Source organism: Pomacea canaliculata, linkage group LG7, assembly GCF_003073045.1.
Source record: "Pomacea canaliculata isolate SZHN2017 linkage group LG7, ASM307304v1, whole genome shotgun sequence".
NCBI lineage: Eukaryota > Metazoa > Mollusca > Gastropoda > Architaenioglossa > Ampullariidae > Pomacea > Pomacea canaliculata.
The window spans coordinates 7,602,129-7,622,633 of NC_037596.1; the positions used below are offsets into that span (position 1 = coordinate 7,602,129).

Sequence of the window (20,505 nt, forward strand, 5' to 3'; positions counted from 1 at the left end):
TTCGTTGTGTATGAGTGGAAGAGTGTGAATTCACTTACTCATTTTTGAAAGTTTCTTGTATGGTTATTTATGTTTGAAGTTTTTCATAATAATAATTATATGGACGTCCTAAACTGAAGTGATCTAGTGTTTCCTTTATTTGAAAGAACGCGCACTCCGACTGCCTGTCGTGACAGCTTGAGGATTGTTCTTTAAGGACAAACTAAGTGAATCTCACAACTTTTACTGCACTAAACAGACCACGCTGGTCGTTTATCATTTTAAAAATCCAGAACAGATTTATGTTGATGTCCTAAAAATGCATAGCAGCATCAATCCTCTCTTAAAGTGAGGAGCGGATGTCAATATTGCCGACAGCGAAGGGTGGACAGTACTTCACCGACTAGCCATGTTCGTTATGTTCTCGACTGAAAAGAGATTAAAATAATGCAGTTTATTAAAATCGTGTTGTGAGAAAAGTGAACATTTCAATATAGCCGAGTGGTGGGGTTTATGGAGTGGCGACAACAAACGCCCAACACTCAAATAAAAGCAGGATACCGTCAGCAGGTGCACGGCCTAGAAACAATGGCCACGACTGAGAAGCACGTCTGTCTTCCTTCTCTAAACCACTGTCGTCTGCTCTCTTCTTTTTTTTTTTACGTCATCCGTTTGTCGTCACCTCCCTAGTTGCTGGCACGGCATAAAACACCAACAACAACATTGTCGTCACCTTTCTGTCGTCACCTTATTTTGACGTCACACCTTATGTCATTTGCTCACGGAACTTCCCAAACGACATCCGGACCTCTACATAAACAGGACTGGTGGTCCGAAAATTAAAATGGCTTTACGATTGGCCGTGGAGAGTAACAAATGGAGTAGATTCTGGTATCTGATAAACATAGGAGTACAAGAAGACTTGAGTGACGATGAAAAACGTCTAGCTCTTCAAAATGTGCATCGTATAACAAAAAAATGTGATTTTACTAATAATCTGACAGTTTTCATTAAGTATTTGGTAGAACAAAGCTCACATTTATTTCCAGACAGAGAAGGTCCCTCACCAGTTCTGCCTGTGTTGAAAACCTGTATGAGGTTTTCCAAATGGTCGTTGGCGGAAGAACTACTTCAACGTATTTCTGAGAGTGATACAAGAGACTTAATTGATGACAAGATGTTGATGTGCAAAATGGTGAGCCGATACAAAAAGGAAGATCACGTGATCTGGGTGTCATATCTGGATGCGTTACTGGAGCGAGGTATGGACATTAACAGCCGAAATTGTTACGGCGAAACCATATTGGCGGACATAAATGTTATAAAGAGTCTTGTGGACAACACACCAGTCTCACTGGTAAAGGTTTTGCTCCAACGAGGAGCCGATCCGTTACTTGTGGACAACGATGGAGCTTCATTGTTTGTGTATGCTATGGCATATTCCTTCCTTTCCAAGTTAAATGTAGTTCTTTCCCTTCTGGAGCTAGGACTGGTCTCCCGTCAGAACAACCTTGATGGGGACGATTCAACCATACTGACAAGACTGGCAGTTAAAAGCAAAATCATTCCTCTTTTGAAAATCCTTATTGAATGCGACGTCAGCTGTAACTCCGAGCTCCGAGCCCTCAAAGCCGAGTATCAGATGAAAAAAGCACAAGAGGCCGATAGAAACCAACCCTCAGATCGCCTCGAACAAATCTGCTCGATCCTGGAGCAGGCAGCCACTGAGCCCCGATCTCTGCAGTCTCTCTGTCGGGTCGCTGTGTGTCGCTGTATTCCATGGGGACTGAGCAGACGAGATATGGTTCTCTCCCTTCCGATTTCCAACGTGCTACACGAATATCTGCTGTTTGTTTACGATATCTCTGATCCTGATGTACAGGCGGCTCTTAACGAACAGACCAGATCTAATGATGATGATGATTATTATTATCCTGATGATGATGATGATTATGATGATGATGGTGATGAGGAGGAGTACGACGACGATAGTAGTGGTGAGGACGATTTCTTCAGACAGAATGGTTTACAAGCTTGACAAACATAACCCACCTCCTGATCATGTCAGCTGTTGTAGACCAGTGAAACTGCTTTCAAACTTCCCTTAAAGATACACCAGTTCCAGAGGTAATAAAAGAAAGTCTATATTATTCACGAGGATTCCTATGGTGCTACTGGCTACGAAACAACCGCTTGACCTAAAGTGTTTTTCGGTAAAGAACTACTTGAAACCAATCAGACACTTAGTGACTCAGGGAGTGTCTTTAGCTGTCCCATCGAGTCTTCTCGTCCTCAGTATCTTACTCATAATTTGCTTTGATGTACCTCCGCCCTAAATTTCCACAGCGAGATATTGAGAATTAACTGCTTTATTAGGCATTTATTCGTTTAATGTATGCCTTTAACCTTCTGCTGCCCATCAGATTTCGTTCATCATCCACACTCATACACGTCTACTTGCTATTAACTCACCGTTGTCAACTCCAAAGAGAAAGTGTTTGATATAAAGGTGAATAGCTTGAGAATTGTTTTTTAAGGACAAACTAAGCGACTCTCACAGCTTTTATTGCACTAAACAGACCACGCCAGTCGTTTATCATTTTAAAAATCCAGAACAGACTTATATTGATGTCCTAAAAATGCATAGCAGCATCACTCCTGTCTTAAAATAATTTTTCTATTCATTTAGCCTTGTATTTGTTGGCCAAGAACAGCACTGGGCGATGTTCATTATAGGCACACCATATACTTGGTTGCATTTGTCGCTTACTTTTATTTTGCTCTTTTCTTTGTATAGATATATATACATTGATACAGCTATTCTAGAGATCTTAGAGGTATTAAGAGTGTCACAAACCTGCTGTCTTTTGATTTTAATTTGCTTGAGCGATAACGGAATGGGTGTGCAGATGATGAGTGTGTGGACGAGCGTGGGTGTAACGGCCACCGTCTTATTTTTGTTTGATGTAACAGCGTCATTGAGCGGCTCCACTAGAATAAATGTTGAAGATGAAGATTGGCAAAGACTAGAGCGATTTTGGTTGCATGATGCGTGTTCTTGACTGTGACTGGAGAAATACCTGTGTTTAAGTCCTGACTAGACTGATAAAAGGTGTAACTTTTGTTTTCATACGAAACCTGTTTAGGTGAGTCTGCCTCGGTCTCATTTTTGAATTTTCAAATTTTGGATTAGAATACTGATATGCTGTTTTGAAATGATTATCAAATTGTTAAGGAGTGCACTTTTCTCTCAAGATTTCTTTTCCTGTGTTCCTTTTTAATTGGTGCACTGCACTGAATCTCACCTAATTTCAAGAGGAGCAGTACTGTGGGAAGTCTCGTCTCACTGAAGTGCGAGTATAAGCTTCACCCTGGTTTCTCGCTTTTATAAAATCTCTTGAATGGGTAACGTGGCTTGGCTTGTTTCTAAATTTATTTTCGCTCAAAATGTTGTATTTTATTGTGCTTTCAGTTGTTATATTTCGGCGCCTTTTCCAGTAACTAGGTAGCGAAAGGGGTACCATGATATTGGTAGACCTGCTCTTGATGCTGACATTATTGTTTAAACAAGCTTCTGATAAAACTAAAAAAATAAAAAGGCAGAGAATATTTAGAAGTAATGAAAACACCGAGCGTTATTATAACCTTTTGATATGCATTCAGCTCCTCATCACCAATAAACAAAAAAGAGCAACAAATCCTCACAAAACCAAAGCAGAATAGAACGACGATCAAAATCTCAATCAAGACAGAGAAAATGCGATAATAAACACCTTTAATTGAAAAAATGTTTACTTCACTCTGTTTTCTGTCTCGTCACATATTCGAATAAAAGGTAAATCGAATAACAACAGTGCAACACCGCTTGCTCCAGCAGGTACTACGACTTGTGACATCTACCACGTAGATATCTTCCCCGGTCGCGTTCATCTTGCAGACATTGAAGACCACGGCAACAATGATAATGATAAAAGCAAGTTTCCTCATCATTTCGGCACTTTGATGTGCATTGATCACACACATACGCACACACGCACACACGCACGCACGCACGCACACAAGGACATTGAATGCATTATGCGTTGTTTTACATTCTGTTTTGTAGCTAATAAAATAAAACAAATTCGTAATTTAATTAAGATTCAGCTCCTGATAATTAACAAACCAAAAGGTAGCAAAACAAAAATAAAAGACAAACTCTCAATCAAGACAGAGAGGCGATAACAAAGACGTGTAACTTCAACTGAACCTCATTAACATTTTAAATGAAAGTCGGTCTACTTTTCTCTTGTGTTTTCCATTTCAATTCACTCAACATGTTTCATTTTTAACACCGCTTACGGATGGTCACTTGTATCTCCTAGATCTTATTGCCAGAAAACATTCTTGTTATCACATTTAAGACCATTGCAACAAAGATGATTAAAGTCACGTAAAGTGTACATTAACACCAAGGTCCCTAGACACTACCCACTACCTTTCCCCTCTCATCAGAGTTGATTGCATCCACTTCGTTCACTTACAGATAAAACCTGCGACATCGCGACCACAGCGACAACAAACAGCAGCAACAGCCTCATCTGAAGGAAAAAAAGTGAGTGGAAATATGGAAACAATCGCCTGACGACTAAATTGATACAGTACATGTCATCTAAGGTACAGAGTAAGACGACTGTCCGCAGAAATATTACCATCGCCATTATCGTCGTCGACGTTATGACGATCATGATCACATTCGTTCACCTACTGAGCAATTGCAATCACTACATTCACATATGTAGATCGGTACATGCGTGTACTCTTAGGAGACAGACACAGTACCTACCTTTCCGAATGGTAATGTCGCACAGGTAGATCGCAGTTTCCCGTAAGGAGAAGAGCAACTGACTAACCTGATGATTTCTTCAAGAGACACACGTCATGTCACGTGATCGCTGTCAACGTGGCGCTCAGTGAGCATTATACAGCGCCTCACTTCTTTTATTGCTCCAACCAAAAAGCTGACTACTCAAGTGGTCGATGTGTCGTTAGTTGGATTAGTGATTATTAGTGATAACAATCAATGGCTATGAGCAATGTCCAACGATATCATTTTCTCAGATCGCACTGGGATCGAGAACGAGACTTTGTTAAAGCAAACGAAAGAGTCCCGTGTAATTTATCTTAATAAACACAACATCCTACAAAACATTGAACTTTTCAACATAAACAGACACTAAAATAGACGAGATTCAAACTGATGCTACTCTTTACCAAATTTTAAGCAGTTTGTTTGTTTTAAGTTCCTTTCTCTCAGCAGACGACGCTTGACGTCATATTCCAGGCTATTTTTATTCCGTTCGCGAGGAGAGGTCAAGGCCTTTTTATTTCGCTGACTACAGCGTCGTCTGCTTGGTGCTGAGTTTGCTTGGAGTCAGTTGCTTTCTTCGTTTACTGTGATTACTTTGGGATAACTAAGCACATTCAGTAACTGTGAGTGAGATCAGGTCTGTTTCTCAGTGCTTTTTCGAATACGAATACGAATACGAATAGTTTATTTGTTAGGCCTTTGGGCCCATTCAAAAGGATTCAACATGTCACAAAAAATACATAGTGTTATTATCGTAGAATAGCATCTCTTTTCTTTGTCGCTAAATACAAAAACTTGGCAACATTAGACAGTATTGTTTCATTACTTGTTGACATAAGCATCTGCAGTTTGGAATTATTTGGTCTAGTGTAGTACATTGTCGGAATGAAATTTTTTCTGAGATCTCTAAGGCATGGACAACATAGTATAAAATTAAACTCATCCTCTTCATCAATTTGACACATAGGGCATATTTTACTTATATTATTGACAGAATATCTTAAAGTATGTGTCATTATATCTGAAATACCAAATCGAATTCTCACTAATGCATTTCTCATGAAACTATTAACATCTAAACTCAAATACATCTCTCTGTGAGTCGCAGATTTAATTGACTTATAGAAACTATACCTTTCACTGCTATTGATTATAAAATCCCATTCTTGCCTGTGGCAATCAATCAATCTTTGTTTAAAACATTTTATAAAATTGCTTACTGATTCCACTCCTTGATTTAGCCAAGCATGTCCAAAACCATATCTAAAAAGAAGTAACCTGATCTCAGATCAGGTCTGTTTCTCAGTGCTTTTTTGTACATGTGTGTGTATAATCGGCGGCACGGTGCGCACTTATCCGTGACTGTGACCCAAATATTGATTGGCTAATTAGTAGGTCATGGCTGGGAGTGAGGGGGGATAGGCAGGCTTGAGCTAGCTGGGATGGGAGTGTCTAGGGAAGGTGAGTCGGGTTTGAGTCAGACTGAAGGAAAAGAAACTAAATATTATGAAATAAATGCATTAAACTGAACAAAAAAATTATATGTACAAAGATGGAGCTTAAAAACCAATCTGACAGGGATTTTGTGAAAAATAAATCTGCTTATTTTCTTCGTTGTTAGTAATGGGTGTTTACATTGGGTGGGATATCAGATTCAGAAATTCCAGGCGGCTAAATATGGCGACAGGGTGGACTTGAAACTCGGCACCTTTTACATTCTTTGTTGTTGTGAGGACGGACGAATCAAGTTAAGACGTTAAGACAGAGAACATCGCAACAAGTGTACATGGCGACTTACGGAGTTTGAAAACCTAGATATTTCTCAAGGGTATGCAATACTTTGAACAATCAAGCTCATAGTGAGGTCTACCTATGAGAGTCTTGTTTTGATTTGTTTCTTTTCTTTTCATCTCGGGGATGGCACGTTCATGAAGCAAAGAACAGCAAAATGGTCAGACTTGAGACGGTCTGTCACGGAACAGGACTGAACTTTATTCTCATCAGGTCGGTGCAGCACCCAGTCGATGATATGATGTGACGTGTGTGTTGGGTGTTCGACCGCCTGTTTAAATCCATACTTGGAAATTAGACTGCACATTGACCTGGAATGTGATCGTGTGTCATATTGAAAATTGAAGTCTCCAAGCAAGACAACCTTCCCAGGGATCTCTTTACACCAATCTAACAGTTTGGGAAATTCTTCAAAGAAAACTGCGTTCTTGTTTTTCTGGCTTCGTGGAGGTCTGTAGATGCAGAAAAAATGTACGAGTTCAGGATCCGTCAACGTGAACTGGATCACTTCAAAGCTGGTGATGGAGAAGGGCAAGGATTCGACGACCTGACATAAGATGTTTCGTCGACAGAGGACAGCTACACCCCCACCTGTGGTTGGACGGGGACGGGATTCCATACAGTAGCCCTCAGGGGTCAGATCACCGTGTACTAACTCATCCCCTCTGATCTTTAACCACGTCTCGTTCAGGAACATGATGTCAAGCTGCTTCTCTTTGATAAAGTTACTTATACGGCTAGACTTATTCCGAACAGAGCGAGCATTGAACACACACACAAACAGGTTGTTGCCACGTGACGTCGATGTCCTCCTGACGGGTCTCTCCAAAGATTGGGTACGTCCTCCCATTGAAATGTTCCCACTGTCTAGTTTAGTGTTCTCGTGTAGGAGATCCCACACTTCTAAGTAGCTATCATTGTCTTTATTCTTTGCCTTGAGTAATCTATGCAAAGGTAACCTGTTCTTATTATCAGGCATGTTGACATCAGCTCCACAGTCGACGAATAATTTGACATAATACCAATTATAGTCTTTTGCTAGGATGTTAAGGGGAGTATTCCCATTACGATCGCGTAGGTTAATGAAGTTAAAGGTACGTTCAATATTCTGTATTATGTCGAAAATCCAGTCTTGGTCATCGGAGCGGATTGCCCAGTCTGCCAGGTACTCGAACACATCTCGTCCCACCAGCGCTTCTGGCTCCAGGTGTATGTCATACCAACGAAGCTCACAAAGAATGTCCCATAGTTTTTTACAGAAAGCGAGTTGCATCACTGACTGGCCCTCTGAACTTCGATGATAGATAACATCTTCATTTTCCTCCAATATAAGGCGCATCAGCAGTAGGATAATGCTGATATTATCAGGAGTAATAGAATCCATAAGTCGGTGAAGAATTTGATCAAAACTGCAGAGCGCTTCGATGTCGGCACCTGCATTACACAGACATAATGTCACTGGCCAGTTACTGGAGTTGACAGATAGTAGCAGTGGTGTCGTCGTGCCTGAAGTCTGGATGTCAGGACACGTCCTGTTGACGTCAGCACCTTTCTCCAACAGTCGCCTGGCGATGTCCTGACATCTGGGAGACGAGGTCTGAGCGACTCTCGACAACAAAGTGAAGCCCTCGCTGTCAGTCTCGTTGACATTGTCTTTAAACTTCAAGAGCCGCTCCACCATGTCCATGTTCCCGTGCTTCGCAGCCACTTGTATCGGCGTGTTGCCTTCTGGGTCATGGGCATGGACGTCAGCACCACATGAGATTAACAGTTCCAGAATATTCTTTTGCATTTCCTGAGTTAACAAACTATGGCCATATTTCGGAGTTACAGAAGCCAGAACATGCAGGACAGACAACCCGTTACTATCCAGTATGCAGGGGTCAGCACCTGTTTGTAGAAGTCGCTCTGTGATGTCCCAGTTGTTGTGTTTCGCTGATAACATCAGCGCTGTATTAACGCTGTCGTCACGAGCATCAATGACGATATGACTGTCGATAAAAAGCTCAGACCTGTCTAAATGAAGTTTCCAACCTCTGCACATTTCACAACCGAGATTTTGAGAATCTTGGCGCTGTGAAAGCATGTGCAGGGCAGTGCATCCTGATTGGTCTTTATCGTTAACACAAGCTCCACTGTCCAACAAAGCAGCTACCTTGTCCCAAAGTTCAAACTTAACAGCTAGATGGAGGGGAGTATGGCCATTGCGATCTCTCTGGTTAATCAACGCATCGTTTTTTAAGATATTTTTCAGAAGATTATCTGGAGAACTTTGAGAACACAATCCACATGGCAAGTCCGGCCGACTCAGATATCTGTGAAGAACTGTCATACCTTCGTTGTCGAGGATGTTGGCTCTAGTTTTGTAACTTAAAAGGGCCTGGACAGCCAGCCAGTTGTTGCTTTTTGCCGCAAGATGTAGAGCAGAGTTACCATCTAGACACTTCTTATTGACGTCTGCCCCTTTTTTGACAAGTCGTTTGATTACAGCCACTGGTGATGATAGACAAGACTGACTTACTCTTTGAAGAACTGTGAACATATCAGAATCCACCATGTTGGCATCATCTAAGTTGTTGAGCAGCATGTCCACGACATCTATATTCCCCGCAGCAGCCGCCCGATGGATAAGAAAGAAAACTTCATGTTTGTCGAGAGATGAAGACATATTCAAAACAGACAGGACCTTACGATGATTCTGACCTTTCTTAAACGCTTCTCCTCGGTTTGTAGCCATTCTGTGAAGAACGCTGCACCTCTCACTGTCTAACTCATTAACATTCCCTCCCTCGTGCCTCAAGATGTGTTCTACAATGTTCCACTTCTCATGCTTGGCTGCGAGTTGCAAAAGGGAGTCATCAGAAGGATTTCGGACCCGACTTGAGAATCCCTTTTTATAAAGAAGACTAAAGAGGGGATATGTCTCATGGGTCTCATTTTTGTACTGAATTAGCTTTTGAATGATCCAAAAATCATCAGTGGCTAACCCTCGCTGAACTAAGTATTTGACCATGACCCAGTTTTCGTATCTGACCGCCAGGTGGAGCGCCGTGTTACCCTGTGAGCAGGGAAGAGACAGGTCAGCTCCTTTCTCGAGAAGAAGGTCAAGGATAGACAATACCTTTGTGTGATTAGTTTCTAACACAGGGTCAGATGCAAGGATGTGTATAACTGTGAAACCATCTTCATTACGAGGCTTTATACAGGCTCCGAGGTGCAGTAAGCGTTTAAGTAACATCCAGTTCTTCTGCCTCGCGGCTAAATGCACGATGGTGTTGCCACTGGGTCCAGCCGCATTTATATTTGCACCTCGGTATTGAAGAAGAGAAAAAAGAGGTATAACCTCTTCGACATGTTCGCTGTCAGCTAAAGCCAGTCTGTGTAAAACATTACTGTTGTCCTCATCACGAATGTCGTGATTTGCTCCATGTTCTATCAGCAGTTTACATAAAGTCCAGTTCTGAGAATCAGCCGCCAGGTGAAGTGGCGAACGGCCATTCTCATCTCGTCTGTTCACTTGGGCTCCATGCTTGATACACTCAGTAGCAAGGGACTCACAGTAGAAGGAAGGTCGTTTCAGAGCAAGAATGTGCAGGACTGAGTGTTGATGACTGTCAAGAACATTAACATTTGCGCCATGTTTGAGCAAGAGTTTGAGGAAATGCCAGTTCTCGATTCTTGCAGCCAGAATGGCCGCTGTGTTCCCTTCACGATTTTTATCGTCCACGTTTCGGCAATCTTTAAAAAGTAGTTCTAATGCTTTGTTCTTGGATTCCGCATTCTTATTTCGATATTTATTCCTAGCTTTCAAATACTCACGCTCATCACTGTTGTGTGCAAGGCGTAGAATATATTGAACTTTGCGTAACTTCTGATGGTCGGTGGCCAGGTGCAGAGCTGTGTCTCCGTTGGCGGTCTTAAGGTTAACATCGGCGCCATTTTCCAGAAGACGGGAAAGAAGAGAGTCGAACCTGCTGTCAGGACACATGATCAGTCTGTGTAGGACTGACAGACCATCCCTGTCGAGGAGGTTCAGGTCCGGCTTGGTGACGAGAAGGTCACAGACACGTGACCACATGTTGACTTTCGCCTCCAGCTGCACCAAGATGTTGTGGACTGTCTTGTCTGTGCTGTCCAGAATCGTCTGCTTTGAATTTCTCCAGACTGCACTGAGAACGTCTATATGGAGGTAACGTTTTTCCCTGAGAGTCTGACTATCGGCTATTGTCAGTATTACTGACCGAAGGCTGCGGTCATCTTCCAATAAACCTTCTACTGACCACAGAAATACTATCAAGGTGTCCCAGTTGCCACACCTTGCCGCCTCAACGGCAGCATTTTTTGCTTGAACTTTGAGATTCTGACTGCTTTCCTTATTGGAAAATATCTGTTTTAATATGTCTTTCACAAGCTGATAACTAATTTTTCTAAGGGAAGCAAATTTCTGCAACAGGAAAGACTGCTGGATAGCGACTACTACATTGTGCTCGTTAGACAAAAGTTCTCTGACCAGATTCCAGTTACCAGCCTCAGCAGCAGAGTTTAGCAGCTCCGAGGTCTCTGCAATTCTAGTCATGATGTCCGGGGGAACGTGGTCAGAACTCCATGTTGAATGTTGCTGTCCGTGAGACATTCTCTGTCCTGTCCACCAGAATGTCCAGGTCACTCAGTTCCTTGAGGCCTGCGATAGAAATAATGGATGCACATTGTCCAAGCGCAACGACTGTTGGGTACGAGCCGCTTCTTTTGTGTTGATCGAGAAGATGTTCAGTGTGTCCGTGCATGTATGCTTTATGCTGAAAATTCATTTTGCTACAAGTGCGAATGAATGTACATCATATACAAGTTGTACCATGATTGTCACTAGTGTGAACTTGTTCTGGTAGTATTGTTGTTGTAACTCATCTGCTTCTAATTTCCCTCTTGGATAAATAAAGCTGTACAAGACTGATCGAGTTGAAGTCATCGGTGGACGACACTTCGTTGAAGCAAACGAAAGAGTCCCGTATAATTTTTCTTATTAAACACAACATCCTACAAAACATTGAACTTTTCCACACGAGCAGACAGTAAAATAGACGAGATTTAAACTGATGCCTCTCTTTATGATATTCTAAGCAGTTTGTTTGATTGTTTTTCCTTTACAGTCCCTATAATTATAAAGATAGATTATTCATGTAAATTGCCCTTGTTGGTTTTTTTTTATGGATATGCAAACTCTAAATATATGGCGGTGAAATGTGTCAGAAACAGGTGTCAGGAATGTAAAAGACGTTCCCCATACATTTTAATGATCAAACAATAAATGCATTTTTCCCGCCAAGCGATTGCATCTGTTCACTTGAGAATTACCAGACGAGTAGAAATTCTGACGAGTTTCTATCAATTTCTTTTTCCGAATTTGAAAGGGCATGTAACTTTACACTAAACTTCCGTATTTAATAAAAATACGACATAGACAGGTATTATTACTAACCTTTCATCACTCTCGAGGCTTCATACTTCCTTCCATACAGTTGACTAGAATGTGAAAACCGCCATCGTGGAATCACACTGACTGCTGTGTCACAATTGAAAAACAACTTGTGCGTTTGAAGCCAGCAAGAAAAACAAGAGAACCATTAGCATCTTTGCCATCAAAGTCAACATTTTGAAACACTTTAGGCTGAGACCCTGGGTGTAGAATGTGTTTCAGGGCAGAAGTACTGCTGATCAGGTGATCCAGATGTTCTAACCCTTTGGTTTAATAGCGGAGATTCTCATTCCGTTTAACACATTGATTGATTCGTTGTACCCGTTATAGTCATCGACGGGTCGATTTTTCACAGTTCGAAAATCCTTTGATATGAATGTTGATGTAAAGTTAACATTACATGAACATTCCACGTGATTCTTTACGGTGAAAGCCAGAGGGTTCAGATCCGGTTTGGCGAAAGTAGTGTTTGGACACAATGTCGTGTGTCACACAATTTTCTATACCTATTTTTCTGTCAGCGCTTGGAATGCACAGGTAATGAAAACACCAGCCTACAGCAGCCATATTCCAGGCTATATCCGGTTTGTGGAAAGAGGTCAAAGCCTCGGTTCTCTGACTGCAGCAACGTCCCGGGTCGTCTCCTTGACGCCGAGTTCTCTGGTTCTCTGCTTGCAGGGATTTAGTTGTTTTCTTTTTTAACTGTGCTTACATTGGCACGACTAAGCACATTCGGTAACAGAGTGATATCAGGTCTGTGTCTTAGTGCTTTTTTAGTTTTCATTTGCTTTTATTTTGATTCGTCTTGATAAATAACTTTACATTGCCGACACCTGTATGTCCTGTTTGTCCACTGAGAATCGGGTGGCACTGTTACTCATGCGGGTGATCGAATGTGTTGAGTGCAAATGTCCTTGATTGTGTGTATCGTGTAAAGGTCATAATTGACCGCACGTGACTGTACACACTGCTCCATGACTGACCTAGATACTGATTGGCTAATTAACAGGTTGTGGCTGGGAGTGAGGTGGGGAGCGTCAGATTGAAGGAAAAAAAACTAAATATTTTGAAATAAAGGCGTTAAAATAAATAAAAATATGTACAAAGAGATTGATGTCTAATCTGACAAGGATTTTTGTGAAAAATAAACCTGCTTATTTTCTTTGTTGTTAGCAATGGGTGTTTACATTGGGTGGGAAGCCTCTCTAAGAGATCGAATGTTTTTATATAGATGTTGTAGGTGTCCTGCTTTGAACTGGTGTAGAATGGGTTCTGTTTTCTGGAGGAGGGAAGGAAAACTGTTCCATAGAAAGCTCTCTGAGTATTTCAGGCTCGTTTTAACAAGTTGATTCAGTTCTCTGTGGTGTGTGATTATTTTACATACTGCTTTTGAGTGTATGACTAGAGCAGGTATACGACATTCTCATTGAAAAGAACAGGTAACGGCTGACAGGAAGGTGACAAATAGGTGCGAGTTTGGTTCACCAAGGCTGTAGATACAGTATATTGCATTGATAACTTGTTTCAACATGAGTAGCTATTCTATGATGAATCGCAATGCATTATTTGCTTTTGAGACCGAGGTTTTCTTTTTGTAAAGCACCTTGAGCCTGCCTTTGATACTAGGGTACAGCGCTGTATAAATAAACTTTATTATGATTATTATAATTTATTCGTGTGGATACCAGCTCAATGTGCTGAACACGAATGTTCACGAATGAACCAACAGTCACCCATACAATAAACATAAAGAAAATCTTGACAAAAAGGTTCCCGGATGAAGTCATGTGTAACTTTAGGTGGGACATAAAATCGTCGACAGTTGAAATTCTAGGTTCAAACTGATCCCCTGCTAGAAAAACCAGAAATTAAAAAGACTTTTGTGTGCAACAGGTTTTTAGGGAAGCATTATGCCGGGTAGAATTAGCCAGGCGTGAAGAAACTACATAAATAAAATGTAAATGTGTATGGCTGTCTTCTCTGTTTCATTGTGTTATTATCCGTACAATGTATTGGCAGACTTCAGTGAGTGGAGTGCTCGCTGTTACGAAATTAGGTATTGACGTCATTATGTTACGAAATTAGGTATTGACGTCATTATGTTACGAAATTAGGTATTGACGTCATTATGTTACGAAATTAGGTATTGACGTCATTATGTTACAAAATCAGGCGCGTTGTGTCAAGTAGTTGGTGGTTAACATCTGGAAGTTTGGGTTGAAGAACAAGAAACACATGGGAGTCAGCTTTATCTGTTGGTTGTAGATGGCGAGTCGGTGCAGCTTTGAAGTGGAGAGAGAGAGAAGTAGCAGTTATATTTTTGTGTTCGTTTACTAACGTGTACTCAAACGTAACACTCGCATCTTTGAATAAAGTGTCAGCTGTTTGAGTGTTTCCTTCGATTGAGAATATTTGTTGTGACATAGAAGCTGTTAGCAACCTCTGTGGCAGACACCGGTTTTTGCAAGTTAACACTACCCCACATCCACGACTGTCACACCGCCATTAGCGATGACTTCCGGGATGAGATGAGTTCTGGAAACATGTCTTTGTCCTCGTCTTCCTCTTCGCCGTCCTACCGATTTTCATCGTTTGTGTGGATACATTCATCTGCCGTTTTCATCAGATTGTCTCAATAAGGTGATCACTTATGACAGCATACGAGGGACAGGAAAACAAACAAATAACATATGAACTATAAAAGAATTAAAAAAAGAATACTAACGAGGAATATAAATCAAATACAGAAAACACAAAAAAGAACTAAATAACAAGAACAAGAGCTGAGACTAACATGTTATTGCAAAAGGAAGTATGTGAAAAAGTACTATAGCATTATGGGTAGCTTCATAATCACTAAAATATGTGCGCATAGTTTCTCTAAGATCATTAGAATATATGTAGCAATCTATATATTTTGATATACATCGATTTATCAAACTATTGAAATATCAATATTATATTAATATTTATTTGCATATTTATCAAAAGAGAAAAAGCAAAAAAAAAAGTCATAGAGAAATTGCACGCAGTCTCTATGGTCTGCATGTTACATACATCTTTTAGCGATGGTGTTGACAGTGTGAATAGCGAATTATTCTAATACAGATGTAATGCTGCTTTAATTACATTCATGTATTTTCATGAGTTCAACATAATTTTTTTTACAGAAAAGATAAGTAATCAGCGTGTTCTGTCAATGTACATCTCGAGAGCGGCTTAGTTGAGAATTTTTAAATATTTCCTTGAATCAAAACTGACTTTGGAGTTTACAACAGTGACTTCATAGCAAGTAGTTCGTAAACGTAGATGATGAAAGAAACGAAACAAATAGCAGTTTGAACGGACCCAATACGCTGTACTACGATGTAGAAAACAAGTTTTGTTTCTCAAGTTTGTAGTACATACAAACTGCCTGGTCCTGTCTGAAGAAGTCGCACGCGATCGGAAGACACAAAAACTGCATCAGATGTTAGCTTTATGTGCACGTCCCTCAGAAATTCATTTAGTCGTCCTCGTCGTCGTCATCGTCCTCATCATAATCATCATTGTCATCATCAGTGTGCAGGATCTGTGTGGCCTCCTCGTTAAGTCCTGCCTGTACATCAGGATGAGAGATATCATCAGCAAACAGCAGATAGTTTTGCACCACTTTGGGAATGAGGAGGGACTGAACCATGTCTCGTCTGCTCAGTCCCCACGGTATACAGCGACATACAGCGACCCGACAGAGAGACTGCAGAGATCGGGGCTGAGTGGCTGCCTTCTCCAGAATCAAGCAGATTTGTTGTAGGCTTTGCGAGGGTTCGTTCCTCTCTGCGTCTTGGGCTTTTTTCAGCTGATACTCCGCGTTGAGGGCTCGGAGCTCGGAGTTACAGCTGACGTCGCATTCAATCAGGATTTTCAGAGCAGGAATGTTTTTGGTTTCAACTGCCAGTCTTGTCGGTGAGGCTAAATCTTCATCGTCATCTTCATCTTCATCGTGATTCTGACGGGAGACCAGTCCTAGTTCCAAAAGGGAGATAACTGATGTTAACATATATTGGACAACATCATTGATAACATACACAAGCAAGGAGCATCCATTGCTGTTTACATGTGTAGGGCTGATACCTCGCTGGAGCAAAACTCTGAAGAGTGAGTCCGGTGTGTTGTTGTCCACAATGCTCCGTATAACCGCGTCATCCGTCAACACGGTTTGGCCGTAACTGTCTCGACTGTTGATGTCAACGCCTCGTTCAAGCAACGCATCCAGCAGAGAGACCCAGATCACGGAATCTTTCTTTTTATATCTCATCACCATATCATGTATCAAAGTCCCCTCCGCGATCAAGTCGTTCATTTCCGTTTCAGAAGTACATTCAACTATGACTTTGGCCACGCGCCATTTACGAGACCATAAACAGTTTTGTAAAGCATACACCACGGTTGAGTGACTTGCTATGTCGTGAACTAAAGTACGATTTGAGCTTTGTTCTATCAGACATCTTATGAAAACTGTCAGATTATCATTCAAAGCACACTTTTTTGGTAAACTATCCACATTTCTAAGAATCAGATGTTTTTCATTTTCGGTCCAGTCTTGTTGTGCTCCTAATTGTATCAGATACCAGAAAATAGTCCACGCATTTCTGTCCAGCGCCATCTGAACAGCAGTTCTACTGTTCTGACCGCCGGTCATGTTGATATCTGCACCATTATCACAGCATAATTGTAATAAACTGGATGGCTTAACTCTCACTTCAGTCCAGTACACATCTAACATGGCTAGTCGGTGAAGTACTGTCCATCCTTCATTGTCGGCCATGTTGACATCCGCTCCTCGCTCCACAAAGCGCTGTACCCACTCCCACTGATCATATTTTGCCAGGATGTTTAGCGGAGTGTCACCATCTCTGTCACGTGTGTTTATGTTCAGGTTACCGCTAGGCATGAGACGCAATGCAATCTCATCATCCTTATTCATTATGGCCCAGTCTGCAAAGCCATGAAAAACAGATTCTCCCAGTAGAGGCTCAGGATCAGTGTATGCTCCATCTTCAAGTAGCTTTTCAACTGATCTCCACAGTCTTCCCGCGACCGCAAGCTGCAGTAACGATCTGCCCTCTAAATGTACGTGTGCAAATTTATCAATTGTTTTCATTGAAAATAGCTGAAGCAAAAGTTCCTTTTGAATCGCACACTCATCTTGAAAGTAAATGTCTTGAATAAAACACTTTGCTATTGAGGAATGTGTTTCCATACGAGAAAGGCGCCAGGCGATGACCTCACATCTGGGAGACAAGCTCTGAGCGACTCTCGACAACAAGGTGAAGCCCTCGCTGTCAGTCTCGTTGACGTTGTCGTGAAACTCCAAGAGCCGCTCCACCATGTCCATGTTCCCGTGCTTAGCAGCAACTTGTATCGGCGTGTTGCCTTCTGGGTCTCGCGCACTGACATCAAGATTCTGTAAGATCAGGTTTTTAAGAAGTTGGCAAAGCAAACCTTCGCTCCCCCGTCCATCGTTACTCCATTTTGCTTTCGCCAGAAGATGCAGAAGTGTTACGCCGTTGCAGCCCTTTACACAAGGATTTGCGTCTTTCAATAACAGCTTTTGGAAGATGTCCCAGTTGTTGTTTTCCGCCGACAACAAAAGAGCTGTGTTACCATAGGGATCACGAGCGTCGATAAAAACTCTTCCGTCGATGAAATCAAGGATGTCTAGATGACTGTAACGCATTTTCAAGAAGCTGCAGGTTTCCATCTCATCTTTAGGGCAAGGCTGCATCTGGGCAAGTCTGTGCAATGCTGTGTATCCCTCTGAATCTCGTTCACCGAGCGACGCACCTCTGGTTAACAACCCTACTGCCAAGTGCCACTGTTTATAGGTGACAGCCAGATGCAGAAAAGTGTTGCCATGGAGATCTTTTTGATTAGTCAACACATTTTGGGTAAAAATAAATAGTAAGACGGCGAGACTTTCTTCGGTTAAGATGTTCTTTGGCGATTTTGAATACAGGTGCAGCTGATGAATAAGTCGATGTAAGACAGACATCCCTTCGTTGTCAAGGGAATCTGTTCTCGCTCCAGACTGTGCTAAGTGTAGGACACCCAGCCAGTTACCACTCTTAGCCGCCAACTGAAGTGCTGTATCCCCACCTGGACATCTCTTGTCTATATCTGCTCCTTTAATGAGAAGACCTCGAATGACAGCCACTGACGATGACGAACAGCACTGGGACACTTTGTGTAGAAGTGTGAAACCGTTACAGTCTGTGATGTTGACATCATCAAAGCTGTTGAGCAGTACATCTACAACATCGATATTTCCAGCAGCAGCAGCCCGATGGATGAAGAATACGGTTTGATATTCGTCAACAGCTTCAGATTTCCCCACAATAGACCTGACATAAGAGCACCGAATCCTTCCTTGAATGTTCTCCCTTTGCTGACGGTCATTCTGTGGAGGACGCTGAAGCCCTCGCTGTCCAGCTCGTCCACATTTCCCCCCTGGTGACTCAGAATGTGGTCAACAAACGTCCACTTCTCGTGTCGGGCAGCAAGGTGAAGAACCGAATCGTTAGATAAAGTCTGCACGCTGCTTAAAGAACCTTTTTCATAAAGAAGACGAAAAAGCAGAAGACCGTTCGAGGTCTCAGTTCTGCTCTGAATGAGTCGTTGAACTACATGCAAACCCTTGCTGTCCATCGCATTCAAGTTTGCTCCCCTTTCTATCAAGTAGCTGACCATGATCCAGTTTTCCCGTTTGGCCGCCAGATGGAGCGCCGTGTCCCCTTTCGAACAGCGTATCTCGATGTCAGCTCCTTTTTCGATGAGAAGATCGACGATAGATAATAACTCTGTTTGGTCGTTCTCGATTGATTCATTGGTTACATTTTGCTCGCCTTTCCGAGTACAAGTAGTCGTCATGGCAACGATGTGTAAAACATTGAAGCCGTCTTTATTATAAAGATTTATGCTGGCCCCGAGATGCACAAGGTGTCTGACGAGTGTCCAGTTCTGCTGACTCGCAGCCATGTGTAACACTGTGTAACCCGCTCGACACAAAGTATCTAGGTAGGAATATCTCAAGCACAACAGTGAAAACAATAAACATATGTTTTCTGTGTTTTCTCCTTCAGTTAGGGCCAGTCTGTGGAAAACGTTGTAGCCTTCACTATCTACATGTCCAGGTTCTGCTCCACAATCTATCAGCAATTCAAACAGAATCCAGTGTCTGGACTGCACAGTTAGGTGAAGCACTGAATTCCCGTACACATCTCGGCTGTTCACCTCAGCCCCTCTACTCAAACACAGAGCAACAAGGTTTCTACACGCCAAGGCATCTGTAAAAGTTTGTTTGGTAGCAAGTATATGCAGCACTGATCTTTGATACAAGTCAACAATATCAGCACGGGCTCCATGTTCCAGAAGTAGTTTCATAAACTCCCAGTTGTCGGTTTTTGCAGCCACAATCATCGCCGTGTTCCCTAAGTCATCTTGATCGTCTAAATTCTGACAAGAACTAATCAGCTTTGCTAGTAACTGACGCTTGGACTCAGCACATTGACTGCGATATTCTTCCAAAATCTTGGTCTTAGCCTGCTCTCGTTTATCCTGGTCTTTGCTGTCTGGCAAGTGTAAAGGCGGAAGTGACGTAGTGATCTTTTGATGTTTTGCAGTCAGATGTAAGATTGTGTCTCCCTTTTTGGTCTTGATGTGGACGTCGGCGCCATTTTCCAGAACAACCGGAAGAAGAGAGTCGAACCTGCTGTCAGGACACATGACGAGTCTGTGTAGGACTGACAGACCTTCCCTGTCGAGGAGGTTCAGATCCGGTTTGGTGACGAGAAGGTCACAGACACGTGACCACATGTTGAGTTCCGCCGCCATCTGTACCAAGGTGTTTTGAACACCATTGTCTTTGCTGTCGATAATCTTCTGATTTGCATGTTTCCACAGTGCACTAAAAACGTCCATATGTAGGAAAGGATTTGCCTGAAGCATCTGACTTGAAGCCATCAGACGTACTACTGACAGCAGGGAGGTCTCATCATCAAACAAGGATTCAGTCGTCAGGAGAAAATCAATCAGGAATTCCCAGTTGTCACAGTGAGCCGCTTTTATTAAAACGTCTTGGGCGATGCTTTTCATTGTCCGAACACTTGCTTCGCTTGAAAATATTTCCTTGAGAATGTCTCTGACAAGATGATGATCAACAGTCGCAGACTCCAGTTTCTGTAAGAGAAAAGACTGTCTGATGCCGCTGGGTGAGACGTCAGCATCGGAGATGACATCTCTGACCAGATGCCAGTTACCGGCCTCAGAAGCTGAGTTCAGCAGCACCGCGCCTTCTGGAAGACTGGAGTCGTGTGGATCATCGTGCTGAACCTGTGTTAAGTTGTCCATCACGTGATCTCTTCGTCCACAAATC

The 20,505-nt window shown here is 42.2% G+C and overlaps 2 protein-coding genes across 2 annotated transcripts in view; both read right to left on the reverse strand.

Moving 5' to 3' along the window:
• LOC112568491 (serine/threonine-protein phosphatase 6 regulatory ankyrin repeat subunit C-like) overlaps window positions 1-20,505 on the reverse strand; it is a 51,980-nt gene that overhangs the window by 29,886 nt on the left and 1,589 nt on the right. The window lies entirely within an intron of this gene.
• LOC112568493 (putative ankyrin repeat protein RF_0381) lies at window positions 17,058-20,480 on the reverse strand. Its single transcript, XM_025245802.1, has 3 exons — window positions 18,767-20,480; window positions 17,359-18,452; window positions 17,058-17,198 (listed from the first exon to the last, which is right to left on the reverse strand). Exons 1-3 carry the CDS (start codon window positions 20,478-20,480, stop codon window positions 17,058-17,060), a joined length of 2,949 nt encoding a protein of 982 aa, XP_025101587.1.